General features: G+C 40.0%; 1 protein-coding gene across 1 annotated transcript in view; it reads right to left on the bottom strand.

The window, feature by feature from the left end:
* LOC134417299 (ubiquitin-conjugating enzyme E2 E2) overlaps positions 1-22,729 on the bottom strand; it is a 200,315-nt gene extending 177,586 nt beyond the window's left edge. The window contains exons 1-3 of the mRNA XM_063154381.1: positions 22,497-22,729; positions 17,743-17,926; positions 9,682-9,732 (exon numbers count right to left, since the gene is read on the bottom strand). Coding sequence (XP_063010451.1) covers positions 9,682-9,732; positions 17,743-17,918 — 227 coding nt within the window. The 5' untranslated portion in view covers positions 17,919-17,926; positions 22,497-22,729. The remainder of the gene's footprint in view (positions 1-9,681; positions 9,733-17,742; positions 17,927-22,496) is intronic.
* Between the last annotated feature and the right edge of the window lie 602 nt (positions 22,730-23,331).

The raw sequence follows: 23,331 nt of genomic DNA, 5'->3' as shown, positions 1-23,331 counted from the left end.
GCAGTGCCAAGAAGTGCACTCCCATGAAGCATTTTGAATGACCAAACCCAAGCGTGTCCCATGATCCCTGCCGCAGAAAAAGGAACATGCTCCAGTGTAACATGGAGCAAGGCTAACTTTTCTCCTGCAATCAAAAGTCAGACACCCTTCCAAGAAAGGTTCAGTCATGAATGCCCTGCCTTTCAAGCTATCCAACAAAATCTGAAATAATGGGAAGGTCCATTTTCACACTAGAGTCTCTCAAAATTCCTGTGGAACACTCAAGCCCAGTAAACTCCAGCCAACAGTTTAACCTAGCACGCTTAATGAATCCCACCCATGGTTACTTCATGCTGCAGCAAAACCTGGCGCTGCGTTTACTGCAGTGACTCTGAAACCAATATTCCTACAAATCCACCCTGGCTGCAAGCCCCAAATTTGGAAGGTTTTTTTAAATCCCTGGTTTGCAACCCTACACACCACAGCTATGAGCTTAGCAATCAATTATTTATATCAACAAATCTGAAACTGCATCTGAGGCAGAGATCTAATTTTCCAGTCTTAAACTTCTCTGAAAAATTAAATGCATTACATTCCATCTATCTTCTCTGGAAGGGTTCTAACATGCCTAATTTTGTAGGCAATACATATATTTATCCCATATAGGCTACCTAAGATAGCAAATAATGAGACTGTACAGAATTTTAAAATTCTCTGGATTCCATCTATGGTAAATTAACCATGCAGTTGACACTATACAGTTATCCCAAGCATACTTTAATTATCTTTAAAAAATATGTATCTATTTAGCTCAGAAGCATAAAATTCTAAATACTGCTTTCTTATGTGTAAGCAGACTAATCATAAGCTAGTGTAATAACACACTTAAAAATAAAGCCACTTTAGAATTAAAACAACTTAAAGAGTAAAATCCAGTTTGTTACCATAGGTTTTGTACATTACCCATAGAATTATGATATATGCAAAAGATACTGCATACTGTCACAGAAAGAATATAATTTCCTTTGACAATTTTAAAATTATAATAAAAAGGATAAAAATCTGTATTAGATTTATGATATGAGCATTCAGTGGTGCTTACTGTCAGTACCTCCTAAACGAAAGTTAAATCAAACACCAGTTAATCTAGCAGAAATAAAAAGCCCTCCTACCCCAAAAACCAATGTGTACTACAAATGAGGCAATCATTTTGAAAGAAGGGAATTATTCACTGTTTCTTCCCTGCATAATAACATTGTTTTCTGATAAATAAATTTTACTAAGAAGTCACTGCTGAATTTTATACAAAGAGACTGCCTACAGCAAGATAATCCAGAATAAATACCTTTAAAAGCTTTAAAATTCTTAGAGGCTATGCTAAACTCCAAATTCTATAAAAGTTACATAAGACAAATAATTTAAAAATCCAATACAACAATAACACCCAAACCAGAAAAAACCTTTAGAAATTTAAGATTTGAGTTGTCAGCTGTGTCGTTACTCTAAGAATAATTGCTGTAACCGTGTACAGTTTATTCTTCAAATGTAACTCAATCTACTAAACTGAACACAAGCCCTTGTATTTCAGTCTTACTTACAGAATCACCATCTTGGCCACCACAATATTTACAACATTAAAAGGCTACAAGTGCCATGAAAGCATATTATCACTCACCTATAGCCTTCTCTAGGCACAGTATGCATCTCCAGTTAACAAAGGCCACATAAATATGGCTTTTGTGCCAAGCAGACAGTAAATTATGTATTTGACTACACATTTCTCCCTAAAAAACCCCAGAATGTTAACATTAATCAGAGGAAACTTCAGATTCTGGCATAAACTTGACTGTCGCATAAAAGGTAATATTTAAAATACATAATGCCTTACCACACAAACACGAGCTGCCATATGTGAGGCACTGCTAAGCATGGTTTCTATTAAGCCAATACACAGTAACTGGCTTCTTTCCAAGCAACATGGAAGTATTTAAAAACCCTGTTTAATCCAATTCCACAGCCTTGAAACACAAATAAAGTGTTGCAAGAACTGTTAAAATGAAAAATTAAAGGCATGTAAATAAGTGAAAAAAAAAATTGTCAGAGAAAATGAAAACAAAGATTATTTCAAGTAGATATCTTAATTGTAATTAGTAACATTTGGCATATTTATATGATTCAAAGCTGCAGCCAATTAGATACCCCAAAAAGCTTGTAACAAAGCTGCAAATGTGTAAGTACAGCATAAATAAGTTTTATTGCTCACCAAGAAAACAGCATCCAGATCAATTTCATAGTTTGTTTCCAAAGTATTGCAAAGCATGCTCTGTTACTAGTTCATGACTTCTCAGTCCTAAACTGCAGCTTTTCTGCCAGAAGATTTTGGAAAACAATTTCATTACATTCAATCTATCAATTGTTAATCTCCGCACTTTCCATATATACCAAGAGCAAAGGAAAAATTACAGCATTGCCTTAGACTGTCACGAATATGCAAAAAAATCCAAAACAAAACCAGCAACAAAAAGCCAAAACAAACAAATAAACAATACCCCCTCAAAATAAAGTGCACTAAAAGTTAATAGCTGTTTAAAAGCTGTACAACTGTGGTATTGGAACTGAGAAAGACTGATTTTTTTTTTTTTAATAGATTTCCAAGGGGATGGGATTTAAGTATTACAGGGAAAGGAAGAATTCAAATTCTGCTCAAATGTGGTTTACTGAAGACAACAGTGTTATGCACTTATGAGATTGTGCCATTTACTGAAGGAAACAAATACTTCATTATGCTGTCAGTCCCAACCAAGAGACAAAATATCTTCCATTTCCCTCATTTATTCAATAATGAGTAAATTACTAAAGGGTAATGAGCTGCTAATAAAAGCATGTTTTTTACATGATTATCACAAAATGGCAGTGCCTGCTTGTTCAGTGCAGTAGTACCTAATACAGTGAGACTTTCAAATAATTCTCCTCTATCAAATTTCTGTAAAGAAATTGACCCTTACATAGTTCTCATACTAGAAATTAGTTCACATTTAGGGAAAAAAAAAAGAAAAACCCCACAAAAATAGCTAACTATATATAAAATCTACACATTCAGGTATGTCTTTGCAAAGTCTTCTAGCAATGATGTAAAGTCTCAGTCAAGTTGGTTTTGCTTCCCTTGCTGGCAAGCAATGATTGTTTATTTAATGCACTTATTTTAGGGGTTGGGGGAAGGTTTTTTTTTGTGTGTGCATTGTATGAGGTTTTTATTGAGGAGATTACAAAAACATGCATATAAAACACCAGTTTAATAACAAAATCAAATTCTGGCTCATAGGAAAAAACAAAACAAACAAACAAACAAAAAAATCTCCCACCCTAAACCAACACCTTTGCTTAGCTATTTAGGAGAAGGCAAAAGAAATGTCTATGAAAGGTGTTCTGAAAAATTCTGGAGCTGAAAGCATTGGGGACTGCTCTTGTACACCGTAGGAGACTGACTTACAAAGACCAGCTGTAACTCAATATGAAACTGCTGGAAAAGAATTTCTCTGTTCAGAATTCCCCGCACTAAAAGCATCAAAGTGTTTAGTTTTACCCTTGTTACAGTTATTCACACCACCTTCCCCAAGTTACAATTTAAACCAGAGCTTTAGTTATCTTCTACACGAAGCACATTGCAAATATCAAGGAACCCTCCCATTTCCACCACAGGCTGCTTTTTGAGCTTTTTTTCTGCCCTTTCCTGCTTCAAGGAACAAGTGATCTTCCTGACCCCTCCTTATGCCCCAGTCTCATTTTCCTGCTTCAGCTGTGCCATAGGATGTGCTCTGGCATCTCCCTGACCTTCCAGATCTGCACTCACACGGTGCTTGCTGAAGTACTCTCATTCTTCTCTAACACTAGTTTCTCTTTTCTTCTCCTCCCGGGAGAGAAGTTGTCATCATTCAAAAACTGGGAGAACTGGCAGAAATCATGTGGAGGTATTGTTAAGCTGGGAGGTATTAATGGGTGTTGTCAGACAGTTCCTTACATCGTCATTGCTGAGTGAAGTTGCCAGACCTGGCAGGCAGCCAGTGGCAGGTTCCCTTTACTGCCTTCCTTTCTTTTATTTCCTCTCCTGCCTTCATGAAAGTTGCTAACATTTCAAGCCACCAATGGCCACAACACATCCTGAAACTTTTGAGCATTACCTGTAACCAATCCTAAAAATCACTCCACCACCGCAAGCAACAATGCAATAAAGCATATATTGAAAACTTACTTTATTCAACAACAAAAAAAAGTTCACTGCTGTCTAATATTTTTTCATATAATAGATTTTCAAAGATATCAGATCACTAAAAAAAACAGCTATATTTTTGATGGCCTTCCAAGTACACTGCATCTTGACACATGGAAGACCCATGAAAAGAAACATCTGTGTTATTTTTAAAAAACAGATGCTTTGTAAACAATATGACACTGAAAAGTCACTTTCACAGTGAAAATAAACAGATATTTCTAAAGAAATGTTTTAATATAGTTACATGCTTAAAGCATGAACTATGGTTCTGCCCTATCTAAAAGAAAATAACTAAAGGAATTAAAAGCTTACGTATTAAAAAGTAACCTCACACTTTTCACCCAAGCTACTTCAAGGTACTGAGGTAATACAATATAAAAACTTCACCAGTTAAAAAAACCCCACCAGTTAAAAAACCCAGCAATCTAATTCAAGTAAAAAAATACAGTATGATTGCTATTATAAAATATAATCCCAGTGTGATTGTTAACTTGCAAATCTTTGGGACACGTTTCTTGCTACTTTTGAAGCAGAAAAGGACTCAAAAGTAAAACATAAAGCTGTTGCAGTGAGCACTGAAATTTTTCATCCATCCTTAGCCTCAGTTGTTGATACATCATGGATTAAAAACCAACAGGATCCTGCACTCTAGTATAAACCACTTCCATGCCTATCTTTTTTGACTAAGTTGTGCTATTTGCTGTAAATTCTAAAGAGACAAGACTAAGGTATATACAAAGTTCTGTGTCACATGTTCTCACAAAGGTGACTAGCAGCAGATCAAAATAAGTCTATACAGGCAGACAGTAAACTCCATGAGTAAGACAATGGGAAGGGAGCCTGAATTCAGGCTGGAAATGTTTGCAAAGAAAAACGTTCAGAGAAAGCATTTCTTACTCCACTTTTTCATCCTGCTCACACATTAGCATCACATGAGTCACAGCCCTGCCTGTGGCAACACACTGGTGCCTCCCCAAGTCAAACAATCAAAATCACTGAGCACAACTGCAGGGTAGATACTTGCTGTACCTGCTGCTCCAGGTCCCTCCACTTCTCCCCCTCTGCATTTTAGAGCAAGGCTGACCATCTTCTCCCACCCAGTCCCTCCTATTATGCCCCCTTTTGTCTTCTGCACCTGACACTTGTGCCATCCCTTTAGCTTTAAAGTAGCACTAGGTAGGAGTATACACATGGCCCCAAGAACAGTAACTCAAATTGTTGGAATTCACATAATCCCATGGAGTTGTGAAGAAGCCAGCCTCAACATTTCAGCAAAAACAGAGTCAAAGCAGTATTAAATAGAAATGTTGGACTCCATACAGTCACTAATAATACAAGAGATATCCATGAGGCACACTGACCTCTCTCCCTAAGTCAAACTGATAATGTTGCCATTCCACTTGGCTCTTCTGAACATCATCCCAAAGGGAACTGCTTTAAGTTTTATCAGTGTGATTCATTTTCAAAAGCAAAATACTAGAATCACATATGCCGGCTGCTTATCAATTTTGCAGACAGTATAAAAAGCAAGGAATTAATGTAATGATTACAAACAAATGGAAGAGATAACACTATACACAAGATTTTAAACTGATTGTTTTGGAATGAGAGTCATTCTGCCCACTAAGCTGCACACTCCTTAACAGTCCCAAGCATCACTTACATTGCTAGAGGGTAAAAGAAATTAAATGTAAAGAACAAAAGAGGAATTGCAGTAAATACACAGTAAAGAGAAGAATTATGAAAAGCACACCAGAGAACAACAAAAGAAAACGTGAAGGGGAAGATAGGTAAGATCAGTGACTTAATAGGAAAATTTTGAGCAGTTGCTCCAAGTGGTGTCCACAGAGAGCTGCTATTCACTTCACACTGGCTCTCCTTGTTTCCAGCTGCTAAGTTCACATTGAAAGAAGCTAAAAATACATGAAATACTTTCCAAATATTATTTTCCCATGTAAGCAATTGGTAAAAGTTGTCACAGAGACATTGTCCTCTTGCCAGTGAGAAGGGAAATACTATACAAGAAGTTGTAGTCTATGAAATCACTTGTCTCATGCACAATGCAGCCGAAAATATGGGGAAGCTTGAAAAGGCATTATTTTAGCTACAAGTATTTCCAACTGTTCTCCTCTTTCAGTAAGGCAATATAGGAAAATGACACTTAAATATGAGGATCTTATCACCTGTGAGAAAAGCTATATTCTGCAATACTCAGGAGCATAATATGTGTGCCATTTCTAGCAATCAAGCTTTGATATTTCAATGAGGGGAAAAAAACGATAGGAGTGGCAAATGCCTACAATTTAGGTATACCATCTCCTGACAAACTGAAATTTCACAATGCTGCAGATTTAAAACATAAATGGTACTGCTTTGAATTCAGGACTGTCCTTGCCAGTAAATTCAGCTCATTACAAAAGTAAAATAGGGGAAGGAATGGGACAACACATACTGAAAACCATCCAGTTCTTTCTGTTAAATGTGAAGTATAACAGGCTTTTTTATGACATGCCTTCCTCCAAAAATAGCAATGATTACACTGCTCACCTCCCACACCGTCCACCCCCCTCCCCAGCTTGGCTTTTTTACATGTAGAACACTATACATTCTCAGTCCTGAGGAAGGAGCCAAGAGGACTCACTCCATTGCCCAGTACCCAAACTACAGAAAAGGAAGTAGGGAGGCAGGCGACTCTAATTTCTTATAGTATTAAATAATTTAAAGCCAAAGTGACAGATTTTGCAGGAACTCTGAAACCCACAGCTTTCCACAGTTTTGCAAAGACGCTGCAAGTCCCAGCAGTGATAATCTGCCGATTCCAAGGCACATTTGTGAGCAAGACTTTTTTGTCTTCCAAACAAACACAACAATTATACAGTCTATTCCCTTCACAAGGATGAGGCAGGGGAAATGTTAAGATCACAGCTGCTGCACCAGTGGAAGCTGCAGCTGCCTTGGAGATTGCAGTGACTGTGCAGCCTGCCATGCAATTGAGGGATGCTACTGTGCTACAGATACTGTTCCATTTGGGGCTTTTTTCATGAATGGAAGAAACCTGAAGCTTTGGCCTGCTGTAGTTAATGAAAAGTCTTGCAAATTATTTTGCAATACTCCACCTAAGTTCCAATTCAGCTCAACAGCTTTTTTACCACAACTTCCTAAGTAACTATTTAAGATAGTTGTATTCTTGACTAATACTTTCTTCACACCTCCTATGACATTTAGTTTTCAGAATTATCACATTCCTATTGCCCAGTCATTATTTATTTTACATATGAAGGAGTACATACAGTGAAAGTAGGATGGAATCAGAACCATTTCAAGCAACCTACATCTGGAATGAACTTACCTTTATGAAATATGGTTAGGCTTTTTAATAGAAAAAGCTAACATGTCTTTTTACAATGACCTAAATTTCACTAAAACTAAGAAAGGATCTATCATTACTTTAAGATATACTGTACAATAGCTCAGCTTTCCTCATTATTCTAAAGAATCATGCCTGGCTGATGTATTTATTTTGTAACATTTAACTATAACAGAAAATAGATGAAGTTCAAATGAAAACACTGTTTAGACTATGTCAACAAAGCATAAACTAAATGAAGTGATTCTGCATTGACTATAAAAACATATTTGCTAATATTAAACTTACTAATGGTTATCTATCAATCTACCACAACATGAAGTAATTCTGCATCTTAAGAACTGCGTTAAAGCAGCAGACACATGAAGTTAGATGTGATTTTGCAAAACAGCATCATGGAGTGCACTTTATTGCTGTTTTATCATTAGTGTAAATAATTCAACAAACCCATGAAACCTCCTGATTACTTGGGTTTTTTTGTAAATTGCAAGTCACTAAAGGGCTTTCCACTCAGACAGCCAATGCTTACTTTACACTTGCTACCAAAAAAAATCAAATATAATAGTATCATGTATACTGAAACAACTGCTTTGTTATAAAGAGAGGGCTTCAGAAAACCAGAAAAAATGACACTGCTGTAAAAACCTGTAAGCCTTTTACTCTCAGTTCAAAGACTTAACCATTCTTCTACAACAGACTGAAGTTTCATATTCATCTCAGCAAATCAATCCGCTAATAGGCATCAGTCATCAACACCGAAGTAAAATCTGCCACATGAAACAGCTTTGATGTGATTGAAGACTCACACATAGTCGTAAGCATGACAGAACAGCTTAGCTATTAAAATGTTTTATCCAGCAAAAAACTGTTCATCCTAATTGACTGAAATACTCTTTGAATGCTATTATTGCAAGGCTACTTCACTAAGCAGCGCCTTGGTACACAGCCACTTGACTTATATCTTGAGATCCAGCACAACCACATCAAATCTTGTTAGAGTATTTTCTTACACACACTTTTGTCAAGAGACCAAAACAATAAAGCTGACTGTCATTTTTACTACCAGTTGCTTAGTTAATTCGATACCGAAACATACTGGGATTCATTATAAACGCTGCATGCAATCAGCCATTTCTATCAATCTTTCTTTTTAGTTCAGTAACAGAATGAGACCTACTAACCACATCAGTTGAGATGGGTTGGCAGGCCTGGGTGGAAGCTATTCTTCTGCACTGAGCCCAACCCCTCGCCACGAGAGGTGCAGTAGCAGGGATTCCTTTAAACAGCAATGTGCAGCCCTGGCCCAGCTCCAACACTGACCATATGTCACAAGCTGACAGATAAGAAGCCCGAGACAGCCATCTGAAAACAACTGTACACAGCCCCAGCCACCAGACAGTGAGGGTTTCAAGGTCTACCTCATCATTCATTTCAAAGCCAACTTTAAACATACCAGAAGGAAATATACTTGACAAAAAAAAACACAAACTGCCCCCCCACCCCTCAAACCAAACCAAATCAAACCACAACAAAATGAAACACCCAAACCAAACAAGCACACAGTCATTATCAGAAAGTCTATATGATGCTATACTCTAACTCAGGAAGTGTCCATTGAATATCACAATTGATTGCAACACACACAGTCAGAAAATTACTAACAGTTTGTCCCTATAACACTCTTTTCTCCATTATATTCACAGTGTATTAACAAGTTGCAAAGAAAGGAACCAAATATACCCAGCGACTGCCACCAAGATTACATTTCACAGAATCAAAAAAAATATTATTGATTTAATATCTGAAATGAAGCATGATTTGGTATTTGTCCTGTATCTATTAATGCATCACAGAGTTCATCCATTTATGCCACTACTTTGGTTACCAGAAAGTATGTCAATTATTTATATGTAGGCAACATATTATCTCTCAGCTCTTATTCCAAAATTACTAAATTATCAGCACAAAGGAATAACTAAAATTTACTTCAGTCCCCTATGCAATTTCCACAGATCCACACATTTAATTTTCATATTCCAAATTAATAAAATCCAGGTGAACTTACCTACAGTTCGGAGGAGGATCTAATGTAATTTCTGCAAGTTCTTTCTGAATTCTTTAAAAGAAAAAAAAATACTATCAGGACTTTTTTTTCAATCTGTTTTTTTCAACTTTATGAACATTTTTACATCAATCAATAGTAACAAAATATAATTCTTAGAATTTCTGTCTGAAAGTCGATCTATATTGTTTCATGAAACTGTGCGAGAACATGCAGAATAAAAACCAAGTATTTTCTGAAAAATGAACATCCAATATGGAACAAATGCCATGAGCAGCCACCTAGAAAATCACACTTTTTCCGCAGGTCAGGAATCTCAGCTCCTTGGCTCACTTACACAATTACTAAATATCTCATATACCCTCTTTCTCTATTTCCCCTCCGACTATATGTCTTGCAGTTCTTGCCCTCCAGAATATTTAGCTTCTTAATAATGAATATTGTACTGGCAGGGAAAAAAAACCCCAGCTCAAAGGAAAATTGCCCAGAATAAGCCCACCCAGGACTTCACAATCTCCTACATATACTGGGGGGCTGATATCAGCTTCCCCGAAAGGGAAGTGCTCCAGCTCCCTGGTCAGCCTGGGGACCTGCTGCTGGACTTGCTCTGATACCTGCCTTCTTTTTACTGAGGGGATAAAATTGGGTAAATGCCATCCCAGATACAGTCTAATGAGAGCTCAGTAAAGGCAGATAAATCTCTTTCATTTGTCTGTGGACCATGCTTCTGTTAATACCTCCCAGGAGGCAGCCCAGCCTTTGTTGCTGCCTCACACTGAGCCTGCTGTCTGCCAAGGCCCCCACATCCTTCTGAGCAGAGACGATCCCCAGTGTGCATCTGAGCAAGGGGTAAGTCCTCCTCGCATCCACGGTGTTCATTTGTCCTTGCTGAATTTCATGAGTTCTCTGTCAACCCCCTCCTGCAGCCTGGCCTGATCCCTCTGAGCCACAGCCTTGCCCCGGTGTGTACAAACTGCTTGTCATCTGAAAACTTCTCAGTGCACTCTGCCATGTCCTCCAGGTCACCAATAAAGACATTACAGGCATCCTGCCAGAACTCTTCCTCCAGGGAGAGCAGCTTCGTTGTTAAGGATTTCTGGATATTCCCAGGCTGACGCTTCCCAGCCAAGTCCTTGAATAGCTGATCTCTGCCACAGCTGGCAATGGGGGCTCTTTTCCCTTACACCAGCATCTGCATCAGAGCCATCATCTTGACCTCTGAAGAAATTTAAGTATGCAGAATACGATACAGAGCTCCCAAAGGAACTCGTAGGAGTTTACAGTTCCCAAAGACTTGCCAGATTATGATGCCATAAGCAGGACTGTGAATGCCACCTTCCCTATAAACTATAGCCAAGGCTTTTTCCACAGGCTACTTCAGTGCAAAAACATAAATATGTAGAAGGAGGAAGGAAAATAAAAACAATTCAATACATCTTTAGCAGTTTTTTCTTGCCTTCTCCTTCACAAGATTTCATGCACAGAGCAGATTGCTATTTCTATTATTCCCTACACTAAAAAAGAAATAATAACACTATAATACCACTCAAATTCCTGAGATAGGTGCTCAAGCCACAAGCCAAAGGTTCAGGCCTGACCTACACATATCTTGTTAAAAACGACTGTGATCCATTTTGCATATAAATATAGGTAAAGAAAATGGTTCATCAAAATAAGCATTCAGGTATATTGGCATGTATAAAATAAAAAAGAGCAGTTTAATTCTTTATATATTGCCACAATCCAAACACAATCTTGCATGTTTAGGAGTCTCACAGCCACTATCAAAATTCCCCTTATGCCACTATGAATTGATTTTACGGCTCTAATGAATAAATGGACCAACAGCAGTAGAAGAACTGGCCTGAACCAGGAACTCAAGACTTTATCATTCACATTCTGAAATAATTAGGACATACGTGGGTAAGATTTGTAGGCAGAGGTAATAATCATTTATTAAGACCTGATGACAGCATTGAAAAGATAAAAATACTCTTCCAGATGCTTAAATTTTCTTTAACTTCTATGCATATAAATGCAGGCAAAGTAAATAGCTTATCAAAATAAGCATTCAGGTATATTGGCATATAGAATATAAAATGCCCCTGCATGTACCAAATGCTCACACCCAACTTGCTGCCATCTCAAAACTTTGGAGTGGATTCTGCCATATCCTCCAGGTCACCCCATAAAGACATGACAGGCATCCTGCCAGAGTTTTAACTCCAGGGAGGGCAACTTGGTTGTTAAGGATTTCTGGACATTCCCAAGCCATGTCCTTGAATAGCTCGGTGTATATACCCTACATACACACAAACACAAAAGGTTATTTCTGTAGAGGGGAAGCAATTTCATCTTTACTTGCTTTTTCTACTCATTGAGATGTCTGCACCTCCAGCATATAGAATTCCTCCAATAAATATCATAACTTTTTTATAAAAACACAGGCACAGTCCGCTTAATCAAACACAAAATCATTGTAGTAACACTGAAAGTCACCCCTTTTTTAATTAGTGAATTTTAAGCACAAAAATATTGTTTAAAAGTTAGCCCATTTGAAACAATCCTAACAAATCACAGCTTTTAGAAGGGAGATCTTATAACTGTGGGAATGCTTAAAATATTTCTTCTGTATATTACAAAATTCTGCCATGATTTTGAAATTTATACACAAATACACAAATTCAAACTACAGAAAACCTAGGCTGCATGGAAACTTCAGTTTTGTGGTTTATGAGTTGTTTTGCTTTTTCAGCCTTTTTTGAAGTTACAGAATGATGGCATTGCACTTGTTTTTGGAGTCAGAGATCATTCCTTTGTTTTACATATAGTAGTAAATATAGTTAATATTTCATGGCATTAGAGTGAGTATGAGGCACATCAAGAATGGATTGACAACTACAACAACTTCAGTCCTAGATCAAAATCTTTACATTCTTCCTGCTAAACCCTAAAGCACGTTCCTTACCTTCTGAAAACAAAAGTCTCTCATTTTCTCTATCTGTTCTAGTTCAAGCCAAAACTTCTAATGCCAAGAGCACTAAAATGGCCCTTTATCAAGCTGTTCTGTGATTGAGCAGACACAGACAAACCACCTTTCTGCCTCAAGATGTAAAAATTGATCAGATGGTACTGTCTATTAATGTTCAAAAGACATCATTGCTCTTGCAAACATCTAAGACAAAGATGTTTAATTCATTATCATTTTTATACAAACAAGATAAACATATTAGTACAATACTGTCCATCAATTGCTCCTCAGCAAGCTCTCCATGTTTATTCTCCTGCTCTGTGGTGTCCCAAACTAAAATTAATTTATACACCTTACATTTCTTTTCTTGCAACGTTAATTTACCTTGCATTCATGCTGAGAGCTCATTCATAAAGAGTTTCTGTAGAACAGCTGACACGTAGCTTGTTCACATGTCACAGCATTCAACGTTACAATTAAATCATCGGACAGCATCCCAGAGAGCCTTGCACTGATAGAGACCTCCAGTGTGCGAGCTGCCCTTTGTCTGCACGTGCTCTGGCACTCGTCTCTATCCCCACGAGCTGCCCTCAGAATCTGCCACAGGAGAGGATGTGCCTCATTTCCTTCGCTGACCACAGAGGATTCACTGCGAGAAAATGCGGCCTCCGGCAACAAAACATTGTCTTTCAGGGTCCTTTCTGGCATCTGTTTCTTTGGATATTCTGCCTCAATAACAGTCATGTTTAAAAATGTCAGAGAGGGAAAAACCCTCTATATTGAAATAATTACATATATCCAGTTTATATTTAAACTAGTGACACTATGGTTTATTACATATTGGACAATGGCGATGATGGCAGGAGGTGAGGCCCTTGCTGGTAATCAAAGCCCTGGGCTGCACACATAAGACATTTAATTTGCAATGTCAGATCTGATACTTTGTTTGGTCTTAGAGAAGTCATCTGACTCTTGTCTCTCATGTAAATACACACACATATATAAAAAAAAATCCCTCACTTTAACTAACAAAAAAGAACAAACACAGTTGCCTTCCAGTAATGGTGCAAAGGTTAATCTACTCGTACATTCAGAAGCATGAAAGTACATTGTGGATTTCAAATATTATTAATTCTCACAGACACATATTTACTACTGTACCAAGCCAAAAGGGACTGAGTTGTTTCCTTCATGGAACAATTCCCTAAAGCTAAGAAAGATGTGAACGTGTTAGAGAATTTCCCAACATTATTACTAGGAAATGAAATAAAATAAAGGACCACATGACAATAAACTCTTTTTACCACATCTGCTTTTCTAAACTACATGTCTCTCTACCCATAAAAGTCAGATGAATCAATAGCTTATATCAAAGAATATACTACTTAGAACATACTTAAAAATGCAGTCACTGGTATGCATTTAAATACTAAATAAACTGAGCAGGAAATTGATCTAAAGATGGTTAGGTTCATACTGGAACAAAAGATATATTCTCAGCTACTTATAAAAAGATGGATAAATGACAAGGATATTTCTTGTAAGAAAAAGCACTCCATATTTTGCCGTCATAGTCAACATGCTAAATATCATTTCCAGATTCTGTGATGAACCTCTCAGAAAAAAAAAAAAAAAAAAGATGGGGGGGCGGGAAATACTCAGTTTTGTTGAATTTCGAACCAATTTAATTTATCGCTTATTTGCTCCTCCTTAAGGCTGCAACTTCTCTGAATAATTAAAATATTACAACTAAAGTTGTACAACTACAGTTCACAATTTGTTGCAGGCACAGATATTTATTAAAAAATGTCAAGACTGGCCATAAAGGTTTACAGATTTTCAACCAGCAACTTCAGGAGCCAAGCAAAACAATACATTTATTTGTTGAGCTTCTATGTCAGCCAAGAATGGTTACACTTCTCTCAATCCAAAGGTCATGCTAAGATTTGCTACTTAAGAGGTAACAAGATGCCTGCTGTTTTCAAGGACAGCAATTCAATTCCATGTCTGAACTGTAATTGTGATATGCAGCGAGTTTCTCAATCTTGACATGTTGGGTAAGAAAGGTTGCTATTTAAGGTGATGCCCTCTGGGTGAGGAAAATTGAAGGACCAGTACACTGCACGACATATGCTGTAAGCTATTACACCTGTACAGCAGCTAGTCCTGAAGTATTAACAGAGAAGGACAGCATGTGATGGCATTCTGCCTTCTTGATGCCATCCACAGCAATGCTAACAGAAGAAACTCCATATCTCAATACCAAGAATCTTACTCAAATAGAAATATGAGTGGTGTCACACAGCCTCTGTAATGAGATCACTTTGGAAAGCAGTTAAGCTGCATGAACAGTATATTCATACACAAGACAGGGAGCAGTTTACAATTACACAAGCAAAAGTCAGCACACTGCTAAATCTTGATTATTATAAAACCTCATGCTACTGAAAATTCTTATTACTGACTCCATAAAACATAAATGAAAAGCAAAAGAGGAGTCTTCCAAATAGAGATGCACAAACCTTCCTCCACATACAGTAGGTATCATAATGCAATCCAAAAAGAACTGTGGCTAGAATTCCATGCGCACAAAAAAGCTTTCCAGGTGAGAAAATCTGATTTCCAAACTCAGGTTAGAATCAAGCGTGTAGTCTGTGACTTTAGCTCCAGTGAACCTGCTGGTGTTCGAAGCTTTTAAAGAAATTAAGGAATCTTGACAAAAGCCACAATTGCGCTACACTCTATTGTTTGAGTGTTTTTACTGATTGTTTAGCAGTTGACTCCTTTCACCATAATAAAGGTACCAGAGTAAGGCCTTATTAAACCTGCACTATTTCTCATTCATAATGAACTAAAATAACAATATTACTATGAAGATCTTTCATAACAGACTACTTTTGGAATATTTATTACATATTAAGGGCTTTAAGACATTTTTCCTTCCTTTATGCTACACCCCTCCTTTTTAGCCTCTAATTTCTGATTTGGCTTTCTTGAGACGTAATTGATTTTAATTAAAAAGCACAGAAACAAAACCTGTGATATGAAAACCTGTCCAGATTAGAGAAGGTGCAATTCCAATTCTAACACTATGACAAACTACTGAATATTCAAAAACAAAAAAGGGGAAAAAGTTACACAACTAAAAACTCCCATTACTACAACAACTGTTTCTGTAATCCTTCCAGAAAGGGCTGCAACAACCAGCACTCCTAAATTACATTTCTCTTCAAAAATACTGTACACATATCTACACAACTATTGTAAGTCATGTCAGCTTTAAAAATGCATAATCAAATGTATATTTCTAAGATGTATAATCAATATTACTACACATGTGAAACTAGCTTTAGAGTCTAACTGGCAAATGTACTGAAGTCAGCAACTGATGGCATAATTAGTTACAGCAGAACCATAAGCAGATATGATTAAACTTTAAAAGGTTTAAGTAATTTTATCTCTGTAAAATGCTTGTTGATAAAAGCTCTAAGCTTTGAAGATACAAAGCTAAGATTAATAGACCAATTTCTGACATATCATTATTAATTTTTTAATAGGATAGTGTCCACAGGCCCTTGTCAGAATTCTAGCATCATTACACCAGGCATTGTACAAAGTTCACAATACACAGACTGCTTTCTAAAGATGCTGGAAACTGTTTTTATGACCCTAAAAGTCATGACTAATCCAATATTTCTAATATTTAAAAAAAAATAATAGCAGGAAGCAGACGAAAGAGAAGAAGACCAGAAACCATAACGGCTGTGAGGATTAACTACATTAATAACATCATGATTTTGTAGTGAAAGCTGGGTGGGGGTTTTTTCCCTTCTTGTCATAAAAGGAAACACAGGCAAGTTTTGCTGGTCATTCTGCAAGTGATATGACCAGGTAATCTCCTAATAGCGTCACAGCATGAATGTGTGTCCAGAAAGTATTTCTCCAGGGAATTAAAAATGAAGAAAAATTAGCTGTAAGAAAGGAATCTATAGCAGAAGAAAAGCATGACATAACAGTACCTTACTGGAAAGACAAAAGATACTTTAGTATCTTTACTAAAGTATCTAAAGATACTTTAGAAATTGATTGAATTGGTAAGGGACGGATTAAGGCAAAACAAAGACTCAAATCCTGACTAGATGTATGCACATGTTTATATAGTATTATTTACAGACTCTGACTACATGCATATGTTATAAATTATGGCAGCAGGGGCTTGGTGCTTCTCCTTTACCACAGCACCACAGTGGTACAACTCCAGTGTTTGCCCTTGTAGTTTACACTACCTTGGACTAGCAAAGAAATGAGATCTGGGAATTCTGCATCAGGACAGTCTGCAGAATTGGTCTCTTGTCAGATTATTTTATGAGTGCTTTTTAACTTCAATCACTATACTCCCACTTGCCCAGACTTACAACCCTATGTGTACTAGCAAAGCAACACTAAGCTGTAAATTCCTTCTGTCTGGTCCCAGCAAGACAATCATTATCTGGAGATGGACATGATAGCATAGAATAATTTAAATAGCTATTCTACAAACCAACCTTTCATGTCAATCAGAAAAGGGAGGGAAAATAAATGGGTATTAAAACAGATCACAGTTTAAAGTAATGAAACCAACATACATTTGTTGTTCACTCAAGTATTTCTGACCTGACCATCTGGGAAAAGAAAAGGCAGTACTTCATGGCAATAGGTATTATGGTAGTCCTAACATGCTGAGTTACTGAACTGTCTGAAATGTTTATGGCTAATTAACTTTAAGTTACACTGACAAGTTTCAACATCAGTCATACATACATATACAGAGATATATTTTATAAGGCTACAAAACTGTCTGAGTTTTATTAGCAATAAAAAAATGTCAGCTTTTATCATGCAAGCAACTATTAAAACCATGTGAAAGAGGCAAACTGAGAAAGAACAGGAAAAGTATACAGGTCTCATTATTGTGACCAGTCTCAAAAGGTTATTACACTGATACATAATGTTATAATAAAACAATCAGAAAATTAATATACTGAGTCACTACATGGATCTGATGGCCAGCTGAAAGAAGAGAAAGGAAGAAACAACCAGGAGAAACACTGTACCTTTTAGCACTAGTTGACAATTTAGCAGCTGTTTTGCTTGATATTTTTCCCTCTTTTTTCTTGGGTTGAACTTGCTCCCTTTCTTGTTCCTGCTGAACACCTTCACGCTGATCTCCATCAGAGCTGCCTCCACTGGTGCTTGGACTATCATCCACTCTCTGCCCCTCTGTAGACATGGCAGATGCTGCACTGAACAAAGACAAACGACTGAAGTTAGTTTTTTGAGAAGAAACTGCCTAATTGTATTTCTTACATGCTTAAGGAAAGAACACATGGGATACATGTCTTTGTCCTAATAAAACACTTGTGTCACAGTAGTTCAGTAATCCTCGTACTGAAGAGTTTTGCCACAAGCATCTTAACAATATTCCAGGAGCTGGCAATTTTAAACCCTATACCACTGCCACCCCCAAAAAACCCCAACCAACCCACAACCAAAAAATACAAAACAAACACACAAACCAATCCCCCTGCCAAACTCTTCACACACACACACACACATATATATATGAAAACCAGAAGTTACTGAAGTTAAGTGGGAAACATAATGCTGCAAGTGTAAAACCATTCACTGTGAATTATGCTTTCCAACCACTCAGCAACACCATCAGTTAGCTGTCCCATCAACTATGCCACCAGTTCAAATCTACCACAGCTAGTTAAAAACTGAGAGTTATTACTATCTTAGGACTCTCTGTTATCCCATATGAAACAAATCTGTGGGCTCATTCCAAGTGTACAGTGTGGGTTTCCACATTACAAAATCCACATCTTGGCATGCTTGATGGAAACACAGAACTGAAATGCTCTAACACAGGACTGTTTGTATTTACTAAAGCGGTGAGCACGTTGGTAGAGGATATAACCAAGTTTTTTTCCTGACATTTCATTCAGGCAACATGAGGCAACAAACTTGTCAGAGAACATGAGCAGCAAGTAATCTCAGCATATTTCAGAAGTCAAGTTAATGCTTTATTCACGCACTTCTGATACTAGTTAGCTATTTTAATGCCTTCCTTCATTTTAAATAGTATAACAATATGCCGACAGATGAGGAATTACAAGCCCACTGTTACAGCTGTCATGACTTCTCAAACTCTCAAACTGTTCTAATGAAGGACAGATGTCCATGAAAAACCCTTACTGAATTTGCATATCAGTCAGTGGCACTGACTGATTTTAAAAAAACAAAAACCCAAAACCAAACAAAACCCCAAACCAACAAAACCAAATTAAAACCAAGTGAAACCCAGGTATTTCCTTTAACTCCAAATCTGTACTTTATATACCTGTGTTATATATCCTTCTCTAGAGATTTTTAATAAAAAGCACACAGGCCTAAATGTTACTTGCTTACACCCACACAATCCCCATATATCTGGGTGGTTTTCTGATCAAATCTGTCTGAATGAAGAATTTGCTCTTTTATACACAAAGAGTTTCAAATTGCTGTGAACTTCGACTCTCTTTTCCTCTTACCTATGTACAGACATCATCACAATTAAGAACAAAACTATTCACCTTGACTATTATGTGTTTTAAGACTTGCTCAAGGGAGAATAATGAGATTTCAGGCTCAGATTCAACCATGCTTGTTCTATGGATTAAACAAAGTTCATCTCCCTGTACATATTTATGGAAAGAGACAGCAAAGGAAAAGTAAATTAATATCAATGCCAACAAGGGCTATATTGAAAAGGATGCTTTTTAAAAAGGCCTAAGTGTTCTTATTACAGAATAGAAATAAATGTACTCCTATACTGAAAACCCTTGCCAAGATCTAATACTATCACATAATACACACTATGGAGTAGAAGAAATAATCTCTTTAGGCATTATTGACACATCCAACTAACTTCAGGAGGAATTACGTCTCTTTTGTGTATCTTGTGAAGCTATACTGAAAAAGAATTCTGGAAGTATGGCTCCCCTTCAAAATGTTTAGGCATTAAAACAAACAGCAATCAATACCAAGTGACAGATATGTGACTAAAGTCTCCCTTCATCAGCTTAAGGTGCATTTTTGATTTTATAACAGAAAATAGTATTTTTGAATCTAAATATATATAAATACACAACACCCAACCTGCTCATTAAGATAACTGAAATAATGCAGAGTTTCTGTCTTAAAATTAAAATATAAAAAATGTCCACTCCTAGAGAACAATTTCTCCTATAGTACAGCTACAACAATACATTTAACATAATCCATAAATTTACACAGGCTGATGTTCAGATATTTAAATCCAGGTTGTGAGATTTCAAGGTAAAGCAGCAGAACACTTAGAGGTAATAAACAACAAAAGTATCACATTCTGAAAAGTCACAATATGCAACTATAATGCAATTTTGGTAGTAAGTACCCATTTTCCTTGCTTCCATATAAAGCTAAAATACAACCTCATCTCTTTTTATAACACCTAATGTTGTCCTTTATTTGCCCTAGATTTTACTTCTGACCTTTGCTTAATACATCTAATTTTAAAGAGAAAAATTCTCTCTTCACAATGTACATAGGCTTTAACACTGCAGGCCAGAAAGTTAAAAGCATATTTAATAATGCTTATATGCATAGGACATCTGCTATGAATAATCTTGGCTATAAATATTACTATTATCCAAAAAACAACGGTATTCACTTCATAAGTTCAGGTTACTATCCAGCAGACAAACACTGTAACAGTAGCCCAGAGCATATAATTACTGTAACATGTAATGCCAGCATTTACAAGAGGAAAATGTTTAAATCTGTCATTTGCTGTCTGGCTAGTTTCTGGGGGAGGGGGGTGTTGCTGGCTTTTGGGTGTTTTTTTCTTTTCTCCTTCTGTCCCTGTTCCTCTTTCTAACATCCACGCAACTCTTTCTATTCCCTCTCCTCACAAAACCTGCAATTTTAGGAAGTTCTGTTCAAGGGATGCTCAATACCACGGTAAAAGCGTGTTTTAAGAGGCCTGAAATTAGACACTTCTAATGGGGTCAAGCTTAGAAGACAACAAAAACATATGAACAAGTAAGAGAATGGGGGGGAAAAGTCAACTGAGAGGATGACACTGCCAAGAAAACATTTTGCTGCCACTAATACAGACAGAAATACAAGATACTCCTTGAGCTGTAAGTGTGTTTGCAAGTGTCAGGCAGGGCAAGAGGGAAGACACACCATGTCCAGGTTCCCGGCTGCCAGGCTATTCTACATTCAGACGGGGGTTGCTAACCTCCCTGCTGTTGTGCAGAGAAAAATGAGCAGAGGGGGCAGAGGAAGGAATGAAGGGGGACTTAAAAGTCTCTGTCTTAACGTGAGATGAATCAGCACCGAGAGAGGTTCCAAGTGTAACTACAACTATCAGTTTGAAGTGAAGGGTGTCCAAAATATTTTGCTTTTGTCAAATATATCCACCGGCACCTTCCCTTTCCTCCTCAAACTAAAAGCAAAACCAAAACCACAACAATAAAAACAAACAAACCAACAACAAAAACAAACAAACCAACTAAAAAACCCAAAGACAAAAATACCCCAAACCACCAGTCATTATCAGATATCACACAGCACCAAAAAAAAAGAAAAAAAAAATTTAAAAATCCACCAGTCGGGGATAGCAAGATTCTGGCAATGTGCAGATGGGTCCCAAGGGCGGCAGAGCTAGTGATGATGTCTTTCTAAAGCGCTCGTAATTTCCTATAAGCCAAGATAAATTGAGTATTTCTGCAGGGTCCACCACGAGCAGCAATGGCAGCAGCCGCCTTACTTCATCTTCATTAGGAACCATAAAGGGCAAAAAGACCTCAGCATCGCGGGACGGCAGGCAGAAAGAGCCTGGTGTGTGCAAGAGGAGGGTCCGCCACGGAGAGGGGCACCCGGAAGGATGGGACGGGACGGGACGGGACAAGACGGCAACCCCGGGCTCCCACGGCCCCGCGTGGGCACTCTCCAGTCGGGAAGTGCACGGAGCGGGTGGGGGCCACGAGCATCCCCAAATCACACACCTCCCGCACTCCCACGGCCGGGCGGGCGGCGGCCGGGCCGGGGTGAGAAGTAGGAGAAGACCGAGAAGAGGAGGAGGAGGAGACTGAGAGAGGAAGACGTCGGGGGCACATGCGGGAAGGGAGAGGGCTGGGCTGCGGGCTCCTTGGGGCGCGGGGGTGGGGGCTCAGTGCCTTTCCCGAGGGGTTCCAGCCCGGGGTGCCCAGGGCGGCGGCGGGGCTGTGGGATAGCGCATCCCGGGAGGCTCGGTGGCGGTGGGGGCAGGGGGTGCCCCAGGGGCGCAGAGAGTGCCGCGGGGACCATGCGGAGCGGGGGTGGGGAGCGGGGGTGGTCGCTGCTCCCGCCCGCAGCAGGGCGAGCAGGACAAATGGACACGGAAGAGTTGCTGAAAGGGTGTGGGGGTGCTGAGGAGCAATGGAGGCTGGATGGAGCCTGGGGGAGCGGGGAGCGCCGCCAGAGATGCCGAGGTGGCCGGGGGCGGCGGGGGGGCGGCCGGGACGGTTGCTATGAAAGGGCACGGCCGAGGATGACAAGGGGGGCAAGGGGGTACCAGGCAGCACCGGGGGGATGCGGAGAGGGCAGGGAAGATGAAGGATAAAGATAGAGACCGAGGGTGGCAGATAAACGTGGGGGAGAGAGAGGGTGCTGCCGTGGGGGAGGGATGGCGAGCGACGGGGGGGTAGGAGCCCGGCGGGGGGAGGGGAGGCAGACGGGGAGCTCAGCCGGGGCAGAGGTAGGTGTACCCCGGCAGAGACGGGGGGAAAGCCGCCGCTACCTGCAGGCGAGCGCAGGTCTCTCTCTCGCTGGCGCCGGGCACAAGCTGCGGGACAATCCGTCGCGGTCGCCCCGACTCCGGCCGGGCGCGGGGCTGGAAAGGGGCTGCAGCCGCTCACTGAGTCATGAGCCCGCTGCCCCGCGCTCCTCGCTCTCCCTTCCTCTCCCCTTTCCCGTCTCTCCCGAGCAGCAGCGACAGCCGCCGCCGCTCCTGCCCCCGCTGCCCGGAGAGAAGTGAAGCCGCTGCCGCGCGCGCGCGCGCACCCCCGCCGCCGCCTCCGCGCGCGCGCGCCCCCACCCGTCCGCCCGGCGCCGCGCGCGCGCGCCCGCCAGCCAATTATCCCGGGCGCTCGCGGGCGCCGAGGGAGGGGCGGGAGGGCGGGGGCGCGCGCGCGGCTTCGGCAAGGGGGTGGGGGGGGGGGGGGGGAAGTGACGGGATGGGGGCGCGCGCGTCCGCGGGGGCTGGCGGAGGCCGCGCGCCGCCGGGCACGGGGGAGGGGCAAGAGGCGGTGGCGGGAGCGCGCGTTAAAGGGAAGCACCGGGGGCTGGGCGGGGTCAGCGGGGCAGAGGAGGAAGGAGGAGGCGGGAGGGGATGGGGCGAGCCGGGACCTTCGGCCGGGGACTCGGGGGGGATGGAGGTGAGGGTGCCCGGCCTTTCTCCCCGCCGCCGCCGCCGGGCTGCCGTGGGCCCCCACGCGAAAGTCCGGGAGGTGGAAGGGGCGGGCCGGGACAGGGCAGGGGGCGGCGGAGGCCGGTATCAACTTTCTTGGCTCTTCTCGTCTTTTTCGGCTCCTTTGTTCCCCTCGGCAGTCGCCCCCTCCTCCGCCCCCTCCCCG

The sequence above is a fragment of the Melospiza melodia genome, chromosome 1 (genome assembly GCF_035770615.1).
Source record: "Melospiza melodia melodia isolate bMelMel2 chromosome 1, bMelMel2.pri, whole genome shotgun sequence".
NCBI lineage: Eukaryota > Metazoa > Chordata > Aves > Passeriformes > Passerellidae > Melospiza > Melospiza melodia.
The sequence above is the reverse complement of the archived record's forward strand: the minus strand, read 5'-3'. Positions and strand labels throughout refer to the sequence as shown.